The sequence below is a fragment of the Desmodus rotundus genome, chromosome 12 (assembly GCF_022682495.2).
Source record: "Desmodus rotundus isolate HL8 chromosome 12, HLdesRot8A.1, whole genome shotgun sequence".
NCBI classification, from domain to species: domain Eukaryota; kingdom Metazoa; phylum Chordata; class Mammalia; order Chiroptera; family Phyllostomidae; genus Desmodus; species Desmodus rotundus.
This window is the reverse complement of record NC_071398.1, coordinates 17,891,455-17,913,165: the sequence shown is the minus strand read 5'-3', so window position 1 is coordinate 17,913,165 and position 21,711 is coordinate 17,891,455. Positions and strand designations below refer to the sequence as shown.

Below are 21,711 nucleotides of genomic sequence, written 5' to 3'. Positions count from 1 at the left end.
TCAGCCAAACACCTTCCTGCCCAGTGTCACACCCACCCCACTAGTTCATATTTTCTTTGCCAAGCTTCTAGCTACTATTCATTCTGCCCAAGGCAATTAGTCTGGAGGCCCCCAAACTAGCTGTTTCCAGCTAGTATGTATGGAAGGCCTTCATCAAAGCTTCACAGAAATACTACAGCCAAGAGATCTCACCAGAAGTTGTCTGGAGGAGAGAGGCAACAGCAGAAGAGAGTGAAGGAAAGCAAGGAACCTGGCCAAGCCCCAAGACCATGTGAACAAAAAACAGGCTATACACACTGACTTCCATTGCTGCAGCCAAATGGACATGTTAAGAGGGTAGAGACAGGAGGAGGAATGGGAAGAAATAAAAACAATCCATTCAGGGAAAACTGTTCAGATGTCTTGGCTCAGCTGATCTGCTTTAACAAAATCTTTCTTTGAAAAATGTAACCATCTAGGAATAGGATTCTGGAGTCTGCTAGAGAAAGCCCCTGTTTGGATGACATTCAGTACTAGGGCTGTAGAGGGTTGAGAAACCAGCCACAGGAAGAGGAGAAAAACATGTCAGAAATAGAATAGCCCAAAGTGCTGTCACCATCAATTCCAAACACATCACAACCTGCATCAGGAACCACTGCTTATGTGTGGCAAAGGTCTTGGATCACGTCACTAGACCCACATGGGGTACAGCCCCATCCTCAAGCACATGCAGGCCTAATCTACTGCTACCTGGAAAACTTCCACCCAGCCCAGAGCCTAGTATCTTCCCTAACCCATACTCTTCTGATTTGAGTCTCGTTCCAGGGCCATGGAAATGCTGCTGCTGCTGGTACAGGTGTTTTTCAAAAGTTCACCTTCATGCCATTTTGCTTTTATGAAAGATCTACATTAATACCCGTTTTTGCTAACTGAAGGAAATTCAGAGAGGATTTTTGCACTTTTACGAATAAAGGCGAAACGTGAAAATAGTGTTCAGCTTTTGTTTTACAGTCATTATGGAGCCATTATGGAGGCAGCATGCACCCCGAGCAGCAAGTGACACTGCCAAGCTCCTTCGCCAAGAACTACACTCAGCCATGTCAGCATTAAGCTGCCATAGCTATGAACTATTTCTGTGCGCATCTGTGCTTTATCTTCATTTACTTTGTGCGTTCATTAGCAAGATGTGTCCTAAGGTGATTGCTTCTTCACTTTATACCATTTTGGCCTATTAAAGGTTTCGTAGGAACATTCTACTTTCAGATATTTAGGCAAACCTGTACATCAAACTATAGGTTTGTAAAGACTAGAAAGATGGTGGGGAAGGAGGACAGCATTATGGTGTGGGGATGGGGGAGGGGGAAACAGAATGTGCTGGGTGATGAAATACTGAGGGAAGAATTCGTAGGCAGCAGCCTTGAGATCATCTCTACATTTGCCACACCCAATAAACTAAAACAGTGTACATCCCCTTCACTTCAGAGAGCACCAAAATGTGAAATCAAACACCCTATGGCCCCTCACCATTACCTGGATTACCTTCTGCCAGAAAGCTGTGGTAGAGGGTTCCATAACGTGACACTCCTTATGAGGAAAAAAACCTCTGAAGCTCAAAAGTGGGCGAAGACACTGTTGACTTCAGGCATTGTTTACTGGGCTATCACACTGCATTTAAAAAGTCCAATTTCATATGATGAGAACAAGGTGTCTCAAGTTGCCAATCCCAGGAAAACATCCACTGTTTGTGTAACCAAGGAGGATGCTTCCCTCGGCATTACATAGCATCATGAATGTACTCTTCCAAAACAGCGGAAAGGGATCACTGAGATTAAAACACTCAGTTTCCTCAAGGCACATAAGGAACTGAAACCAGAGGATAAGTCTGAGTCAGAAAAACTCAGTAAAGGCTCATTGGTTAAACTGGTACAAAAGATGCGGAAACAGAACAACAAGGGAGGAATATCTAGAGATTTCCACATCTTTATGACATCAGGCTTTCAGGAGAAAGATCCAGGTCAGAAGGCTTTAAACTGACTTTCTGTATCTTGAAATAACAGTCTACATAAAAGATTCAAAATTTTAAGAAATGCTTACTGAACTCATGCTATTTACCAAGCTCTACACTAGCCACACTGAATACAGTAGCTCAATACATTCTCACGATAACTCTTTGGCCTTGGTTTTCTCATCTGTAAAGTCAAAACCAAGCAAGGCACTTCATCTCCCTGAGACCTAGGCATACACCTCTGGAGTCAGACTGCTACCATACAGTGATGACTGACACACATCTGCCATGTGACCGTGGGCCCGTGTGCTGACTGCTTGGAAGTTAAGCTTTCCACAGTAAATTATTGTAGGGATTTACATGGTCACATGGGAAGAGCTTACCATTAGGCCTGACATATTAAGCACAAGTTTCTTCTCTTCCATTCCAGACCCAGTGCTCCTGTGAGCAGTACAGTCCAAAGATGGTAACTGGGGGGTATGCCTGACTGCCTTCAATTATTAAGAGCGTATCTTTCTAACTTGAGTCCACACTAAGTGGTCTGAACCTGAGTAGCACTAAACAGATACCTGTTGACTGACTGGCTCATATTGGGTGTTGTGGAAGAAGCACATAGCACTGGGAGCCCGGAGGCCTGGGTGGGAGCTCTGGCTCCTACTCTAGCTTGCTGAATGGTCTTGACCTCTCTGGGCCTCAGTTTTCTCATCTGTAAAACAAGGGGAATAGATCAGACATTCTGATTCTAGTGTGGTTTTTTTTTTTTCACATTGTTATGAAATGTTGGGCCTTCCCCAAGCCCCTCTACCTAGGTCCTGGGTTGCAAGGGTAGTTCAGTGTCTCACCACTTTCTTGTTTTGTAGCTTGTTTCTTGGCTTATATCTAGCTGGCTTGAGCATCATTCTGTGACATTAACTTGCCAACACATATAAGCAATGACTTCTACATCTTAATGCTTTCCTTTCTTGTTCTTTTCTTTGGACAAGAAACTGGGACCAGGAATCAGGTGGCCTCATGTTCTGTAAAACACTGCCAAAATTGTAAAATTTGCATTTAATTCAACCAGGACTGCTCTGTGAAGTAGCAGGAGTGCTTCACCCCTGGAAATAGGGACACGTTTTTCAGGCAAGGAAGCACTTTGGAGGGCTCTCCTTTGGTGAATGTGTACTGGTCAATGTAGGCCCTGGGGTGAACTTGCTGACTTGTGCCTAAGTCTCATAGGGTTGTGGAGGTGAAGGTCCAATTTAAGAAAGAAGTGGATCCAGAGAAGATGGGTGAGGACAGAGAAATAAGAGAGCTACACAGGAAGAACTGTGAAACTCCTCAGTAAGTGGAAAAATAATGAGTACCAAGTATATGACTCTGAATAGAGGGGAGGTTAGAAAGAGCAATAGGCAAAAGGAAATGATGCAGTGATTAAATACCTCTAAAAAATGACCATTAACGTTTTTTGTCTGGGGGTACTAACACGAATATGTCAAAATTCAAAACCACATCGCTCAATACAAGACTCCTGGTCAGTATGTGTGAGTACTGACATATGAACACAGCCACTATTGTTCTGGCCGGAAGAGAATCCCAGTAGTAAGGAGACACCTGAGAGCAGTTCTGTCACAGTAGTTCTCTTAAAAGGGGACAGGGACCACAGGTAAGGGCAAACAGTTGGTTTAAATTCTCTTGAACAAGTTTCCATAGGGCACAATCCAGAAGTCACTAGATGTTCAAATGTCTTATATTTTCAACAAATATCTAGAAGAGATCAGGATTTCCAAAAGCACTGAATGGAAGGGTTTATCATAGAAGCTTCTTCCTTGAAAATATACCCCAGGATCTAATATGCCAGGACTCTCAAGAAGTTCTTCCTTATAGCTCACACCCTGGTTGTGCTGTTGAACACGACACAAGGATGCTTTCAGAGGAGCCCAATTCAACCCTGAACAAGGTGCCATCCCTGAACTAGGAAGCCAAAGAACCATGTACCTCTAGATAGGGAGACTCAAAGGAAAGAACCTGAAATTCTGCCCCAACACTCAGAGGGTATGGGCGGTAGCCAGAGAATAAAGTGCTAACTGAGGCAGCTGTTTAATGCTGACAGAATCACCCAGAGCAGAACCCACCTGTGTTGGATGGAGTAAAGCCCGGCAAGGAGGGGCTGTTGAGGCCAGGGAGCAACACAGGAGGAATGCCCTGGAGTGCCGGATATGCTGTAGGAAGGTTAAGAGCCTGAAGAGGGGCGTTGTCAAACATCCCTTGCTGCTGAGCTGCCAGTCCGAGGACCTCATTGGCCTTTTTAATCCGGTCCAACTCTTGTTGAGCCATCAACTGACGTACAGTGGCTGGGTCAAAGTATTCTTTCTCCTTGTCCAACTGGCTTCCAATGGTGTCTTTAACTTTGGAGATATGCTGTTGGGAAAAGATATGGTCACGTACAGACAGCCGAGCGCTGTACTTGATGCCACACAAAGTGCACTCTGTTTTGGGTCCCTCGTAACTTGTTTGGTTTATACCAAAATGCTTGGCCATGCTTAACTTAGACTTCTTTTCTTTTGCCCGGGCATTCTGGAACCAGACCTGAACAACTCTCTTTGGCAGTCCAATGTCATTGCCTAGGACCTCACACTCTAGCATGGTGGGTGTCCTGTAGTCATTAAAGCATGACTTGAGGACCTTCAGCTGCAGATTGGTCATTTGAGTGCGAAAACGTTTCTGCCCGGGCCGATCCCCGCTGTCTCCAGATTTGCCTGCTGACCCACTTGCACCAGGACTTGGGGAGCAGGGGTCTGCAAGGCTTGAGGTTTCACTGTAGTCCACTGTACCTTCATTGTCATATTCCTTGCTGTAAAAGCTCGGGGCTGGGCTGACCAGACCTGATGACAGTCGATCTTCGTACTCGGACATTGCCATCATGGCTGCTTTGGTCAACCCGTCACTGGGCGCAGAAGAGGATTTGGTTTCAGTTGCTATTCCTGTCGCACTGTCATTATCTGCGTTGCCCTCGTCTCCAGTAGTGGTGTCTGTGATTGCCGTGTTGACAGAGGAACAGTCGTCGTTGTCCAGCTTAGTTTGGTCAAAGTTTAGATTAACTGCAGACATGGAGGGGCTTTCAAAATCTTCAATCCCTTCTACCTTGATGGAAGAAGGGCTAAGAAGAGTTCTGGGAGACAACTCCATGGTTTTACTCACAGGCGAGAGGGGAACACCTTGGCCATCACTACTGCTTGGGGGGAGGTGGGAAAAGCTAGTTCCATCAAAAATATCTCCTTTCATCTGGAGTCCCCCATCGCAGTCTAAGAGCATTGCAGACAGAGTTAGGTTGTAGCCAGCTCTCTTGGCTTCATGCCAATGACGGGACCGGATATGAGCCTCGAGGGCAGTCTTGGCTTTGAAGAGGGCTCTGCAAAAAGGGCATCTCCTATGAGCCTGGGCTGGACCCACAGCCCGGAACTGTCCTTTCCTTTCCCGGGCGCGTGTGTTCTGAAACCAGACTTGTACCACACGTTTCTTCAAGCCTACCTCGTGCGCAATGTGATCCAACATCTTTCGAGTTGGATTGGAGTCCAAGAGATACTTTTGGTAGAGAATTTCTAGCTGTTCTGGTGTAATAGTTGTCCTTAAACGCTTGTCTCTCTGAGGTTCTTCTCCTCCTGTCCCGCTGTCATTTTCACCAGGGCTTGCACTGGCCTTTTCCTCCAGCTTCCTCTTCAGAGTGTTCATTGTGGAGGTCGGCGTTGAAGGAGAAGTGGCCGAGCTTGCTGGAATCTGAGGTATGGCCCCAGAGAGCAGCTGGCTCGCCAGGAGAGGGTTACTAGGGTCAAATAGCATGAAAGGCATATCCAGTGACCTGTCTAAAAACTGAGGGTGGATGAACTGGTTCTGTGCACTCAGGAAGTGAAGCTGCTGATGCTCCTGCCAGTGCTCAAATGATGGAAATGCCAATTTACACTGGTCACACTGGTAGGGAATTAGCTGAGGAGGTAGGTTTGCCAGCTGTTGAGGAGTTGATGTGTGGAGGGGCTTAAGCGGCAGGTGGGAGAGCTGCGAAGGACTGGGGCTCGACTGGGGTAAGGGGCACTGAGGGGGCGGTGCTTGTGGAGGAGGCTGTGGTAGTGAAGGGGGGGAAGTCAGCTGTGGGAGTTTTTGCTGGGCTGCATTTGTCTTCTGTTCTGGCTGGTCTTGCTGCTGCAGCTCTGCCTTTGGTTGTCCTTGTTTGTCTTGGGTTTGGTTTGGCTGTGCACTGGGAGGTTCAGCCTGCTTTGGTTTCTCATCATTCACCTCTGTTTTTGAGCTGAAGGTGGCCAGTTCATCAGCCTCTGCTGTAAGCTGCAAGAAAGCGGAGGAAGCTGTATTGGCTGATGGTGCTGGGGCGCTGTAAGCCTGTGAGGGCATCGGGGTGCTGCAGGAGGAGCTGGTGGGTGTCAGGATTTCCATGGCATCCATGGAATCCTCATTTTGGCTGTCATCCTGCCCCTCCTCATCCTCATCTTTGTAACACAGCTTCTTCTGGTGCTTGATGAGATCAAAGATGCGCTGAAACACCAGGCTACATTTTTTGCACTGGTAGTTCAAGTTGCTTGTTCGAATATACCTATCATTTGTAAGCTCACGCCGCTCTCCATCTTTGCCCTCTCCCTGGTTCTCATAATTTTTCCTGGCCTTCTGTCGGGCATTTTGAAACCACACCACTATGACTCGGGTTGGAAGGTTCAGTAAATTAGAGAGTTGCTCAAATTCATCGTCCTTTGGGTAAGCATTGGCATCAAAGAAGTCTTGCAGAACCCTCAGCTGGTAGTCAGTAAACCGTGTTCTTGAAGACCTCTTGCTTCCCCAATACTCCTGCTTCTGAGGTTCTGGCGAAGGGGGCCGGGAGTCAATCTTGAGCTCCTCCAGGCTGGTGATAGGAGGATTGCTGAAGTTGTAAGGAGAGTCCTTATTACGCTGCCGCTCTTTAAAGAGAGTGTTCCTGAACCAGTGCTTGATCACCTTCTGGGGCAACCCAGACTTGTCGGCCATCTCTTTGATCTGCTCTTCACTGGGGGAGTTGTTAATGTCAAAATATTGCCGCAGGACTCGGAGCTGGTCATCCGTGATCCTGGTGCGAGGCCTCTTGTTCTGCTGCTGGAGCAGGCTTGGATTGAGCTGATGCTGGTACAGCTGGGCCAGGTCTGCAGGCAGAGGCTCCACAGGTCCAAGCTGAGGGGGTAGTTGGGCGGGCAAGGTCTGCAGTGGCATCGTCTGCATCATTAGTGGTGAGAAGATGGGCAGCTCCATGGGCATGGAGAGCTGGGTGAGCGGAACGGATGGCTGGGCTGGTGCAATTGTAGGTGAAGTGATGGGTGGTGCCGATGCAGGGATGGCTGGCGTGGAAGCAGGCTGAGGTGGTGCTGCAGGAAGTGGGGGTGGAGGAGGGGGAGGGGGAGGTGGTGGTGGCTCTGGGGTTTGGGGCCTCAAGGGGTACAGTTTATCATAGTGTTCTCTGTACTGTTTGGCAAACCTCTCCAGCTGTTTAAAGGGAAAGTAATTTTGATGAACATGTTCTTGATGACTCTTTAAAATCAGGATGTTGGAAAATAACTTGCCACAGGAGTCACACTCAAGCTTTTCCAGATTTTCTCCCTGCTCTGTCTTCCCATTCTTCTTCTGCACCTTCTGCTTATTCTCGTTGTACTGAATGACCAGTTCAAAGCCAAAGTTCTCCAGCAAGGCCTTGGTGGCGTTCCCTCTGGCATCTGAGGCGATGCGTGGAGGAAGCATGGAAGGTTCAGAACTACCCCCTGGTGCCAACTCTTTCTTCTCTTTGCCCTTCAAGGCATCTGGCACAGACTCCTTTGGTCCTGCACTGCCTTCTCCCCCTTCGGCACCATCCCTCTCTCTCTGGCTTTCTTTTTCCTTTTCTTTGATGACCAATTTATTTTTCTTTTCAGGGTGCTGGCTTGGCTGTAGGAGGGCAGAGTGACTCTGGGACAGTGAAAGCTGGCTTTGCTGCTGCTGCAGGATCTGCTGGTGGCTCTGCTGTGGGATCTGAACTTGAGCCTTCAGATCTTCCAGCAGGCCCGGGCCTGTCCCAGTCAGTGTGAGCGCCCCACTGGTCACCGGCAAGCTCACCTCAGGGTTGAGCTGGAACTCAGCGCTGGGGATGTAGAAGGGGAAGAGGAGATGCTGCTGCTGCTGCAGCTGTAGCAGGGTCTCGGTGGTCATGGGGAAGTGAGGAAGGAGGGTGGGGTTAAACAGCTGAGACTGGATCAGGGCAGCCTGCTGCTGTAGCTCCTGTTGCAAGTGAGCTTGAACTTGAGCTTGGGCCTGGGCCAGCGTCTGTGCTTGCTGCTGCTGCTGCTGTTGTTGTTGTTGTTGCTGCTGCTGCTGCCTTGATGCAATCATATCTGCCAGTTTCTTCCGATTGGTCTCCTTGGGCTCTGAAGGGGAAGTGATGTTGGCACTGATGGGATTCCCCAGGGGCTGCATCCCTACACTTTCAGTGGACACTTGGCTAAGTAAGCTAGAGCTTGGAGCGATGCCAGCATTACTTGGGTTGGTTGTGGTAAAGGTGTTACTGCCACTGGTACTCACAGGACTTGGGGTGGAGGAGCTCAAGGAGACACTGCTGCTATTCCCAGTCCCATTGCTACTGCCACTTGCAGCCTCCAGCTTGGCTGCCCGGGCCTTGGTTTGATGCAACACAGACCTCATGTGGATCTCCAAAGTGGAACTCTGGCTGTAGGCCACATTACAAGTGTTACACTTAAAAGGTTTGTTGTCTGGGCTGCTGGTAGGTTCTGGCTGACCACTTGCTGATTCTTGAAGGGCTCTCTTTAACTTATGTAGGTGGGAGACAGAGTTATAGTGCACTAACAGAATGTTCTTTTGAGTGAAAGATTCCTTGCAGACAGTACACTTGTAAGGGCGAGAAGGGTCTAGAAATTTCTCCATGGTGAAGTTGGGGCCTTTTCTGAAAGGCAGAGCTCTCTTCGGTTCTGAGCCCGAGTCTTCTTGCACTGATCCAGAGTCACTGCCCGTTGGGCTCTGTTTCTCTTCCAAGTCACTCTCTTCCTCCTTGTCTTCCTCAACAATTATGGTGTGGTCCTCAGCCAGGGTGGGGTCTCCCATTGCCAGGAGGTCCCCGTTGGCTAGAAGGCCACCATAAAGCTGCTGAATGTCAGCCTCACTCAACTCCAGGTGGCTCGTCTCAAGGTGTTTCTTCAGAGCCTGGAAAGTTCGGAAACTGCGCTGACAAAGACAGCACATGGTGGCAGCTCTGATCACATGGTACTGAGAATGGAGCTGCAGCTTTTCAACGGTCTTGAAAGCCAGGCTGCACTGATTACAGCGATACTTGTACACGTGGCGATCCGACACAGGCAGCTGAGGCCTCTTGGTGTGAACCTCATTGAAGTGAGTCTGAAGAGCCGCAGAAGTTTTGAAAACCTGGTTGCACCCCTTCTTCCAGCACAGGAAGCCCGAGTCTTCTCTTACAGAGCCAGGATCAGCAGGAGAGGGTTTCAGATCTCCACTGTGCTCTGTGCTCACGGAAGGCAAGATGCTCTTTCCAGAATCCTCTGAGGTTTCTGTGGGGAAAAAAAAATCAAGCCCAATAATAAAGAGGGCTTTGTTTCAAGGATGATGACATCTAGAACTGTCTACCTAGTAAGGCCTCACAAACACAGAATCTGGCGATGAAGGATGTGCCCTACCTCAGTCTCCTCACACAGCCTCCTGCCTTATTTCCCTCTCCCAGAGAGTACATATTAAGCACAAGTACACATGAACAGAGCAGACTAAAAGGAAATACAGAAAGTTTTGACTCCTGGTAGACCTGTATCATATCATAGGTCTTCCTTTTAAACAATATTTAATTGCTGACTCGGAATCCTCAATTTCTCAAGAACTGGTTTGAAGGTTACTAATTTTAGAGTGGGTTCACCTTTTACATGGATCAGTATTGTAGAATATGTGAATTAATGCTGTCCTGAGTTATGGGGAATTTAGAAGAACTCCCATCCAAGAAATTTTGGAATATATTTTTCAGGCATTTGGACTGTCATGTCTATTCAATAAGCAATGAACATTCAAGTGGCAAATTATTAAAATGCAGTAAATTTTTCCTACATGAGATCATCACTCCCATAAACATTCTGATCCCTTCTCAGATGTCTACAGCCTAATACGGGAAAATCACGAAGGATCCCAACTAAAATCTTAGCTGCTGACAGTAGGTGAACAATGTAGGAGAACCTCATAAATGGAGGTCTAATGCTCCATTGAGGTAGGAACCACCGTGGAGCACCACCACCATCCCTGTGTAGGACAACATTCATTCCAAATGCACCACTACACTGTGTCCTAAGGCAATCCCAAAAGACTCAGAGAACTTAGTGTGGAGGCAGGTCCTAGAAAGACAACTAACCCAGTGCCCTGAAATCACACATGTGTTCCACAACCACCTACTAATTAAGTCCTCAGAGATGGAGTGTTTAACAGCTTAGGACAGGAGTTAGGGGCCTACTGATTGAGTCTCTGGGATTCACTCCCTAAGGGGACATGTGGCCACTAAAATCCCACTGGTTCTCACCTGATTTTCTCTCACTTTAAACCACATGAATAGTACACAAATACCTGCCAAGAACCAGAGTATAAAGTGGCTGACAACAGTGCCCCTCATCGTTTAATGATACAGTCATCTTAGGAGTACTTTTAAGGATTCTTAGTACCCTCGCTCTGTGAAAATCTGGGCCCAGCATTTGATTTCGTTTCCATTTGCAGGGGTCCAGAATAATGGCACTGACCAGGCTGCTTTCCTGCTTCCTCCACGTTGGAGCTTCCGTCTCGGTCTGGAACAGCCGCTGGGAGAAACATGCTGCTGGGCATCACCATCTCAGGGGTGGTCACCTGAGGAATGAGAGAGGCAGAGAAACGAGGAGAGTCAAATGGAGAGGAAAGACACAAAATAGGGAAATGTGTAAAAATTATTTAATAAGCAAAATTAGCCTTCACCAGTGTAAAGCTGGAGGTGTCACTTTTCATAGCTCACTGAAGATTCATGTTTATTAGACAAAGCTAACATCAGTCAAAAGTGTTTCTACGGTTACATTCTGGACATAATTAGCAGTGCACACTTGAAGAATAATCTTATTATTAATATTTTTCCTTTATGCAGAATTTTGACTTTGATCACTGACAATGTTTTGTCATGGGCTGTGAAACTTCTTGTGCAACCAATTAGGTAGATAAGTTGAAAGGCCCACCTTAAGCTGCTGAAAACATAATAAGGGCCCTAATTAAATCATACCTAGTAAAGTACACTGTAATCTTGAAGCAGAGGGAGCATTGTAGTACTGTTTTCACAATGTATGCAGGCAAGAAGAGGAGGGGAATAAGAGCAAAGGAAAGGGTAAGAAGAAGAGAAGGGAACAAAGGAAGGCTAAGGACACGCAGACACATTGGCAGATTTTCCAGGAAACATTTTGTAACCCTTCGCAAGCTGAGGTCAAGTGCAAATGATCATTGCTTATGACTTACATAAAACCCGGATTTCTTCTGGAGTCTTTGCCCAAGGTACACAGCGTCAGAGGGAACCTCTGGCCAGTGCCCCGGTGTGGAGGGCGACCCACAGCATTCTACCACAGTGCGGCCCCACTTTGATCATGGCCGCTGCTTCCTAACAGAGCAGTTCCAGAGTCAGCCTGGAGCAAACAAACTGCAATTTCAGGTCAGACCCTCAGACATTTCTCTAGGCTTCCCTGCCTTCCGGTCAGAAGCCTGTCCAAACAGCTTACCATTTGCTTCACGTTAATGTGATAAACATCCCTCAATGTCCAATGTAAAGATAAAAGGTTCTTTGCTTTAAAAGAAGTAATATCCGTTTGCCAGCTATAGGGTGGGAAGGTGCTTGGTGATGATACTCCTAAATGAATTAGAAAGCATCTCCTATTTGATGACAGCCTGAAAAATGAACTGACCTTGAGGTTACAGTAACAGACACGACAGTCACCACTAACACTTCTACACAGTGCCCAGCCCCGCTCGGAGGCCTTATTTTTCCATCAACAACACAGGTATCACGATAATATCTTCATTTGTTGCAATGACTGGAACCTCTAGATTACTGTTCAAAATTAAATATTTTAAAGAACTATTTTTAATAGTTTTAAGATCTTGGCCTTGCTCAAAATAGCTGCTGATGTGTTATTAGAATCGTCAGTGATGTGCTCAGCTGCTTGAGGAAACCCAGACAACTGCCCACATCAACACCAAAAAGGTAATACACCGACCCACTTAAGGGTATTAGAGTAATTCTGGCAACCCAGATGCTCGGAGGTGCAAAAATTAAGCAACAGGCACTACACAGAGGAGGTCTGAGAAAGCCCATGCTTACAAAGAGCAGGTGCACAGCACGTGAACAGGCGTGCCGGAATTCCTGCTCTCACAGACATCTGCGCCTTCACACAAAGCTCATCGGCAGCTGGTTAAGGCTAGCTGTTGATGAATCGTTAGGAATGGAGAGGAGATTGCCAAACTCATTCCATCCATTTTCGTTTTAATGGAAAGCATTTCTGACCAGTGTGGTTGGGGAGTCCAGCGGGAGTCCAAGAAGTGAAAGGTCACGGATTAATTTATAGTCCTCAGCTGAGGGGAACACAAGGTTGGGGGCAAGAGGAGGAGAAAGGGAAAGGAAAAAAAAAAAAAGACTCCCTCCCACCTCCTTTCTCAGTGTAGCTGCAGGATCAGTTCTTTCCTGAGATCTTTTGGAATTATAAAAAATGAATCATGAGAAATTAAAAAAAAGCCCTACAGAGTAAAAAAGAATAAAATTATCTAACACCTCAGCTGCACATCATTATAGAAAACTGTGGGCTTTTTATACACATTACAGTAAGGCAGACATCCCCTCTAACAGACTCAGTACGACGGATCAGTAATTGTTTTCATACACTTTAATTAGAAAAACTCAGATGGCTATGAATAATAATGGAAAAGAGAGACTTTTGCACTTGAAAGGTTGAAGTCAATCAAGTGTGAATGACGGCAAAAAAGAAAAAAAAAGACACCAATTCATCAGCCCTCTGTTGTCTCCCCGCGACTTTAATCATAATTCCTGATTGGGATTCAAGAAGGCAGTAAGCAGCGGTTCTTTGTCTGCCTTCACCTTCCATCAATTAACTCTCCCCGAAATATAATCATCAACTTCACATGCTCCTCTGCATCTTAATCTGGGCCTCCAAACCTGTAAGTCTTGCCCCATATGTGTTTAAGTAATTACTTTTATCTACCTGTATCTTCTCATCTATAGTATACCCAGCCCCTCCCTGAGAAGGAAACAAAGCCTTGGTATATACAGTTTTAGTGAGCAAGAAATTCTCAGAAGGCAAAAAGGAATATCCCTAAAGGGAATCCTAAGGCTCTAGAAATGCTGGTAGGGTCTCTCTGCACATGTGTCTGAACAGAGAGGTTGAGAATGGAAGCTGCCTTGCTGCACAGGCTATGGAGGGCCCCACGTCAGCTCTCGGACACTCATGCCCTCCTGTGCCCGTGTCCATTCTTCCCTCTCCTACCAGCTCCCAAAGCTTTCCTCAGAGTTTGCATGCTTTTTCGTAAAGCCTTAAGTTTAGTCCTGCCAACAGCTCACTAAGTTCTGTTCACTGAAGAAAAGGAGAGTTGGCCAAATGCAGAGTCTCTTTAACACTCACCTACCTTGGCACACCCCCTTTTCTTCCAATTGTCTGTAAAGTTCAGACTGTCCCAGCCACCGACTCTGATGGAGAGCTGGAAGTCAGTCAGAAAGGCGATCATTTAACTGCTGAGCACAGTTGTGTAAAGACCTTTCCTTGCACTGGGACCACTGGGGCATGTGGGTTTCTGAGAGGACAGAACCTGGCTACAGTGTAACCAAAGCCATCCCAAATGTGTCCAAACCTCAGAGGCCCTCAACTAACTGAATCCCGCCATCGGGACAGACAACACACGCAGGCACACATCTCCCTCTGCCTGCTCTCCTACTCCACCCAGACTCAAAGCCAAACAAAAAGTTTCAGGTTTGGCCAGATAACAGTACACATAAGTCCAAACACCTACACTTTTTACACTGACTCCACCATTCATATACATTGATTTTTCAAATCTGTATATTGATAAACATTGAATATGTTCAATTATGCCCTGATATTCTACCCATTAATGTATAGAAGGGACCCGAGACTATTAAAACAGATTTTTAACCAAAAGTAAAATAAAGTTTTTCTGTTAAGAAAATCCAATTAATTTGACCCATTAATTCCTCAGAATTTGGATTTCTCAAGACTGGCCTTGGCCATACAAAGGGCAGTTGTATAGCGATCTTATTAACCTATTAGGACAGGTGATCTGAAATAATGCTAATATCCCTAAAGATGGGGGTAGATAAAAGTAATTACTCAAACACATACGGGGCAGGACTTACAGGTCTGGAAGCCCAGGTGCCACATGTGTTCCTCCCACCCTTGAGAGTCAACTTCATTCCTTCCAGAGTGTGCAAAGTTGATGGGAATGTAGGATGGAACCATCAACTGAGCTGGGGTACTGAACGTTTGAAAACAGACAGCGACTCTAATCTTCTTGACCAGTAAACAGGTCTCAAGAGAAATGTGGAGATCTGTTCTGATGCTGAAATTCTTCAAATTTAAGCAATTCTCATATATATCGATGGAAACAGAAGTGTTCCATACTGACACTAGAAGTCTTCAAGCTTAAGCAATGCCAGAACAACTTAGTTGTTGAAAAGGACGGGCCTCATGTGACTCTCTCCTCATCCACTCATTTGACCATCATTCACTAAACACTGCACAGGTCCCTGTGCCCAAGAAGCTCACAGTCCAGAACAATGAACCTTTCAGAGATCACACAATCTTTAGAAAATTTGATCAAAGTTGTAGACTCCTAGAAAAATACTTTCACACACAGACTATTGTAGATAATTTCAGGAAATCATAGGCTCCCTAGAGGGAAATCCAGAGACTCAAGTTAATTGCTGTTGAATACTAGGAGAGGTGACGTGGGTTCATAAGTGCCAAGTTTCTATTTTCTATTCAGTTCACCATTATATTTATAATTTTGATTTAATGCCTTTCAAATTTCTATGAGGTCGGTGGACCCTAAACCCCAAGAACACACCTTATAAAACCCAGAGGTTTAGATATACGTCCAGTCCCCACTATGACAGTTGGTAGAGGCCACCAAGGTTTCTTCTTCCTTGGCAGAACAAGCTATAATTATAAGGAGCTCTCCACTCCCCTTGCTTTCTCCAGGTCATGGATGCAGAGCAGTGAAATACAACACCCTGAGCAGCCACGGGGTATATACTTTGCTTAGTTCTTAAAGAGCTGTTCATGCAAATTCACCTCTCAAAGCCATTGTCTGAGGTTAGATCAGTGCAACCAACAAGTCCCACATGCTGGACAGCAAAGATATTCTCTTAGAAAAAGTACTGAACCTGGTTTCTCTGAGACTCTCATCCCTACAACCTTGGCATTGCTCACCTAAGTGGGGCTTCTTTCTGAAAGGTTCGCTTTTCCAAGTATAGACTTGCCCAAACCTAGATTCCCAAAGAAGCCTCAAATTCTTCACTTTTCTGTCCAATCAATAGAATGAAGAACTTCAGACAGAGGTGAGGGGGCAGGTCTTGGACCCAGGCCTTCCTGGTACAGACCTGGCCAGTCTCTATGAATGAAGTGCTGGTTCTGTTAGAAAAATCTGAGCTTGAAGTTAAAACCCACCTACTTCCGGAGCTGAGCATTCTAGCCAGTGGTTTATATAAAGCCCATTGCTCCAGTGAGAGGCCAGGTGCTCACTTCCTCTCCCACACCTAGATGGCCTCTGGGGCCTGCTAGGTGGTCTCTGCACTAATGCAGCCAGCAAACCAGGGCACCTCTTGGCAGCAGAGCTTCAGAGGGTTTTCCCCCTTCCTTCAGTACCTTCCAAATGTGCCAGGCTGGACACTGGGCCACGGTATCTAGAGGGCCTAGTTTCTCTCTTGTTTCTTTTCTAAAATGTCTTCTATGTGGTTGTCGTTCCCTTTAAAAAACAAGAAACATGCCAGGCCACGTTAGCTTTCATGTGGGCCAGAAGCAAACATAGCCTTAAACCAGATTTTAAAAACAAAGAATGAGGAAGACTGAAAAAGGAGGTGAACAGGAAAACAGGAAACACACGAACAGTTAACAGACAGAGAGAGAGAGAGAGAAAAGAGAGCTGAGAAGGAGAATGAATTGGAGAGAAGAGCTTCATTAGACTCAGAAAGGCAAGCAATGGCAGTACACCAAGGTCACTTCTAATTTAGACCACCTAATTGGCAAACAGGCTCCAAATGGCTATCATCTCACAGGACTTGGAATTAATGAAGCCCGATTATTTTCATTACCTTCCTCTGAGATGGAGACAAAGTGAGAGAGCTGGGACCCAGGCAGGTGTGTCAGCCCCAGGGCCAGTGGCCACCCAATAGCCCCAGTGTGTGGGTACGTGTGGGGGATGGGAGGGGCAGGCAACCAGCCTGCCCCAGAGACTCATAGAGGCTCAGGCACACATCAAGCCCAGAGAAACATCAACACTGACTGCAAAAAAGATCACAGGAGAAAAACTACTGCTCCCACAAGAGAGAAAGAGACAACTCCAGGCAGTGAAGTGAAGGGCCAGGAGCAGAGAAGAGAAATCCATGTACGTACAAGAAAACAGAATAATTAAGAACTACCAGAGGGAGAGAAGACGAAGGGCTAGAGAAAAAGGTGTTCTTGGACTGTTCAGGAGTCAGTCCCCATCTCCACTGTGAGGTTATATTTTGTTAAGTGATCACGGAACAAAGACAATTTCCCTATATTAATGCTCCAGGATCCCAGTTGTGTGGTCTGTCACTTAGAGTGATAGTGATCAATTAGAATAATTTAAGAGTATTGAAATGCATGGTAGGTGGTCTTTTCCATTCTCATTTAGGGCTAGAAACGTGTCTCCCATGTCCTCAACCCTCCTTCCCCAAATGAGTGGGGAAATGAGGGCAGAGAGCAGCAGCTCCTATGTCTCCACCATGGTTTTGCAATCTCTAAGCTCACTCTGTAAATAGGTGAGAGTTCTGTGGAACTGACACTGGGGGCGGGCTGCTCAGTCAGGTCTGGAGGGGCACTTGTCTCATCGCCTTTAAGCTTTACAGATTTCTTTCTTTCATATGACGTGTGTAAAGATACCCTTTGGAGCTTGGTTTCCAATAGGCCAAGCAGAATGAAGTGCTGTGGGTGCAGTTTCCATAGTGGAGGGCCAGAGCTTCAATTGTTCCCAGTGGAGAATATTTTTCAAGCCCCTTCATCAGTAAAAAAGAAGGGGGCCCGTGGAAGACACAGATATGAGATGCACAGCATAAGCAAGCAGCTGTTACCATAGCAACAGACATATTAGACACTGCAGGTTCCTGAAAGCTGTCTGATAAGGTATTATTAAATGAAGCCTCCTCAAAACACTCTCCATTTACAACTGAACGGAAAGACATTGTGTGGAAAGTAATCTATTTCCATTTATCAGGGTGGAATTTACTTTTAGAGGGACTGAAACCCAATTCAAACCATATCCTGAGACCTTGGACCCAGACAGCAAAAAATATTTACCAGAATTTATAGCTTTAGATACCCTGGACACACCCGATGTCTGCCAGGAACTGTCTATTTAGTGGATTTTGCCAGCTCTTCCTACTCCTCAGCCAAAGGCAGCTAACTCAGTCAAACCGTTTGGTAAGGAAGATTCACTCCTCTTACTGATACTCAGCCACTCAGGGACAAAGCAGATATAACTTTCTTGGAGGATGAATGACCACGCATTGTTCATTCCTTAATGAGACGGTTTAGAAAATGGAGCTCTGATTTAAGGGGCATTTCTCACCATGCTGTTTTCAGAGTTTCCTTTTCCATTTTGCCAGGAACAAACAGATATATAGTCAGAACGCTTAACCAATAGTATCGTTCCCCATGGCCAATTTTCTAATACAATTACAGTAAAATACCCTCCAGGGGCAGAATTTTAACCACAAGTTCATTATAATCATTTAGTTGTAACAAATGCAAATTCCACTTTAACACCAAAGTTTCCAGAGGAAGAACAGTGGCATTTGTTTTGATTCATCGGGGCAGAGGCAAAGATCCAGTGCTCAAGCAGGTTTCTAGGCTGACCGTGAGGTACGGCCACAGATTCGCCTCTAGCCCTGCTTGCTCATCTTTTCCTACTGAACTGAAGGATCAAGGTGGAAATGCTTCATATAGTCCAATGCAAACCAGCCTCATAACTTGGAAAACCAATTCAGTACTGACAGCCCTGCAGTAACTCCATCTTCTTGTGCACAGAGAGAGTACCAAACCATCCTTACACCTCTCGGCACACAGTAAAAACCCTCATAGGATTACATTTCCCACAACTTTCAACTTTATTTCTGAATCCATTAACTTCCTCTTGGTCCTAGCAAATCGACTTCTATAATCACATTTCCTACAATTTCCACACTCTTCAGAAATGTCTAGAAAACATTTCCATTGTCTGCTGTGGGAAGATGAAGTGCACAGGGATTTCGGTACAAGGTTCCAAGTACAGCCCCTTTAGGGACCATGTTTCTCTTATATAATTACATTGTCAGAGATTCTCCTAGAACAGGGTTTATTAGCTTGGTTCCATGGGTGAATTTTAGGGTACCCTTATGCTTCCTGGTTATTAGCTTGGTTCCATGGGTGAATTTTAGGGTACCCTTATGCTTCCTGGTTATTAGCTTGGTTCCATGGGTGAATTTTAGGGTACCCTTATGCTTCCTGGCATTGTGCAGACAATTTCGTGTATGCAGAATACTTGATGGAGGTCTTAAGAGTGGTTGTCAAACTTCAGTGTGCATAGAATGACCCAGTAAGGCTACTGAATCATTTCCATCAGTCTCCAGAAAGCCTGACAAGCACTGGTCGAGAAGGTGCTAGTTAGTGGGTAACACTCAGAAATATTTTAGGGATTGGTAAATCCAAGCAAACAGCAGTAACACCCTGCCTCTGAAGACTGTTGGTAAATTAAGAAGGTTCATAATGACCACCATACTATTGCTGTTACGAAAATATGACAAAAAATGGACATTTGAAATTTATATCTCTAGGAAACAGAAAATAAATTATAAAAGAATTTGCTATCATACAGATCACTATAGGCCCACAAATGCTAGACCAGATTTATATGAAACAAAAAATAACCACCCGAGTAGAAGGAAAATGTAATTATGTATTGAAAATGCTTCCCTCCCCACTTACCTTTCTGTTCCTTTGGGCTCCCATGGTTGCAGGCCATCAGTGGGAAGTGTAATGAGGCCTGAAGAAATCCCCCTCATTGAGCTATTTCCAAGACTGGTAAGAATACCAAGGAAACCTGTTACATCTACAGAGCCCACCCATCCACAGGAGGTGGTTTCCACTTAGAGGAACTTTCAACAATGTTCACCATCTGTTTGGTCTATTTGAAAATACCCATGGAAGGTGAATTTACACTTGAAAGATCTCTGAGATGAAACTCATGCTAGGTCATCTTTGAGTTTCCCATTGGCCGCTAACATTCTTTTGATGCATCACCGACGACGCAGTCCTCACGACTAACATCGCTTACAACATCGTTCATTAATTTCGTAAAACCAAATGGAATGGGAAATGCCTAGAGGTTACATGTCTGTGACTTGCGTGTTACATTGTGGAATTCTGAAGAGACTATGTCTCTGGGAATCTTTACACAAAAAGGCAACCAAATTAACTTCTTGTTACTCTGCTGTTGAGGTAAGTGAGAGGTAAGACTAATTCTTCTTGGTGGGTTTCCTCTAGTGATCAGAAAAGGGCTTTCACAGCAGTCCCAGCACAGACAAAAAGTAGGACATACTGTCACTTGGAGAATCTTGAAAAGTTTTCACATCACAATTAGATTTAAACCTTTACACTAACTTTTGGGGCCATGTTTACAGAGGCCACTTACAGCCATAATCTCACAACCTGCAGAGGTGGCAGCGCCACGTTCAAACTGCAAAGCCCTCATTGATGGGATGGGGAGAAAAGGCACACAACTGTAATTGAATAACAATAAAAAATTAAAAAAAAAAAAAGCCCTCATTGACGAATCAACACGTGCTGTCCAAATGACCATTTTGCTTGGAGAATAACAATGCCCCCTGCAGAAATGCCCATGTTACAGGGCTGCACTCCTACCGTCAGAAAATGTGGTTTCAGCTCTCAAGTCGGCCACTTACAGGTAACATCAAGTCAGTTAACTTCTCTGAGCCTCAGTTTCCTCAGCTATTAATGTAAATGTGTCAGAGTCTTTTGTGAGGATGCAATGAGACAAAATGAATATAAAAGCAATACAGAGCATGACCTACTCAATAAAGATTTGGAGAATCTATAACAATTTCTTCATATAAATGATTAGCTCTCTAGGCCTCTGTAGCCCTCAGAGAGAAGATGCTAATAAAGAAGGTTGAGAAACACACACACACTCAGCCCTTGGGCCATGGCCATGCCAAGTTTAAAGCAGGCACAGTAGAACAAAGGTCAGAGAACTAGGACCATTTCTGACATTTCCAGCTCTACGCTGGCTTTCTCATCCAACAAGACATTACGTTGTCCCTGCTATTGCATCGCCTTTGTCCCTTGGGGAAAGAAGAGCCACAGGGTCCTGCTCCTGTGCCTTACCGTCATAATGAGCTTCTCCACGCAGTCGGGTGCCACGCTGTGGAGGTGGGTGAGGTGCAGCTGGAGGTGGATCTTGTTGTTGAGCATGTCCTGGCACAGGGGGCAGCGAAGCATGGGCTGCACTGAGTGCTGTGTCATGGCATGCACCCGGAGCCGGTTGACGTCGGCATTGCTGTACTTGCAGTAGGGACACTGGTACATCTGTGGGGAACACACCCATCCTTCTGGCTTAATCTTCAGTTCCCACTGACAGCTGTGCCAGCCCCAAGCCCACCAACCCAAGAGTCCATTCCCCACCTGTGTCTGAAACACTCCCCCCACCAGCAGAGCCCCTTCTCGACTCACCTGCTCTGTTTTAGTCTCCTCTGATGTTTTTGGTCGCTTCGAAGAGAGAGGAGACTCCGAGCTACCTGGGAAGGAGATGCGCTTGGAGGTTGCAGGAGAATCTGTCAGCTCCTTTTCTGCTTGGCTGGACGATGCTGGAAGAAAAAGCAGAAGATGCAATACAGCAGCCAGACCAGGCCAGCTCCCAAAGGCTTTGTGTTGGGTGAAAATCAACATTCATTTATAGCACAGAATTTTCTTGAAACATCAAAATTCAAGCAGGATGAACATCCAGACTGACTTATCCAGCACATTGGAAAAGATGCAAGTGTTTGTTTCTCCCCCCAAGAATTTTCTGTCACTACTTTAACATCTGAATGCTAAGAAAAAGAGGTAAAGAAATGGACAACAAGGCTGAGTTGGATCAAGCTCAGTTCATTCAGTCTTTTCTGACCTCTTCCCATCAAGACGCAACCTGCTGTCTTGTAGGCACAGGGCAGCTGGGAGGGTCTCACCAACTGCTTCGCCAGAGCCGCTTGTCAACCTGAGTACCAGACACAATCTGCTTTCACAGAGGTAACAGGCTGCGTGCTCCCAACCTTACTGCCCCAGCCTGCAGAGCCACCGCACAGCACCGAAGACACTGATAAACGTGACCTGGAGCAGTTCACACAGATGTCTGCACGCAAATACAGGGTGCGGCGAAAGTAA

At 45.9% G+C, this 21,711-nt stretch overlaps 1 protein-coding gene and 1 long non-coding RNA gene across 4 annotated transcripts in view; one reads left to right on the top strand and one right to left on the bottom strand.

Moving 5' to 3' along the window:
- Positions 1-10,820, top strand: part of LOC123479325 (uncharacterized) — a 92,010-nt gene extending 81,190 nt beyond the window's left edge. Inside the window, exon 3 of the long non-coding RNA XR_006654912.3 lies at positions 10,736-10,820. This is a non-coding gene — a long non-coding RNA (uncharacterized lncRNA). The remainder of the gene's footprint in view (positions 1-10,735) is intronic.
- Positions 1-21,711, bottom strand: part of ZFHX3 (zinc finger homeobox 3) — a 243,285-nt gene that overhangs the window by 5,939 nt on the left and 215,635 nt on the right. For all 3 annotated transcript variants that reach the window (XM_053915613.2, XM_024556133.4, XM_045191882.3), the window contains 4 exons: positions 21,022-21,155; positions 20,677-20,877; positions 10,759-10,861; positions 4,099-9,540 (listed from right to left, as the gene is read on the bottom strand). In XM_053915613.2, coding sequence (XP_053771588.1) covers positions 4,099-9,540; positions 10,759-10,861; positions 20,677-20,877; positions 21,022-21,155 — 5,880 coding nt within the window. The remainder of the gene's footprint in view (positions 1-4,098; positions 9,541-10,758; positions 10,862-20,676; positions 20,878-21,021; positions 21,156-21,711) is intronic.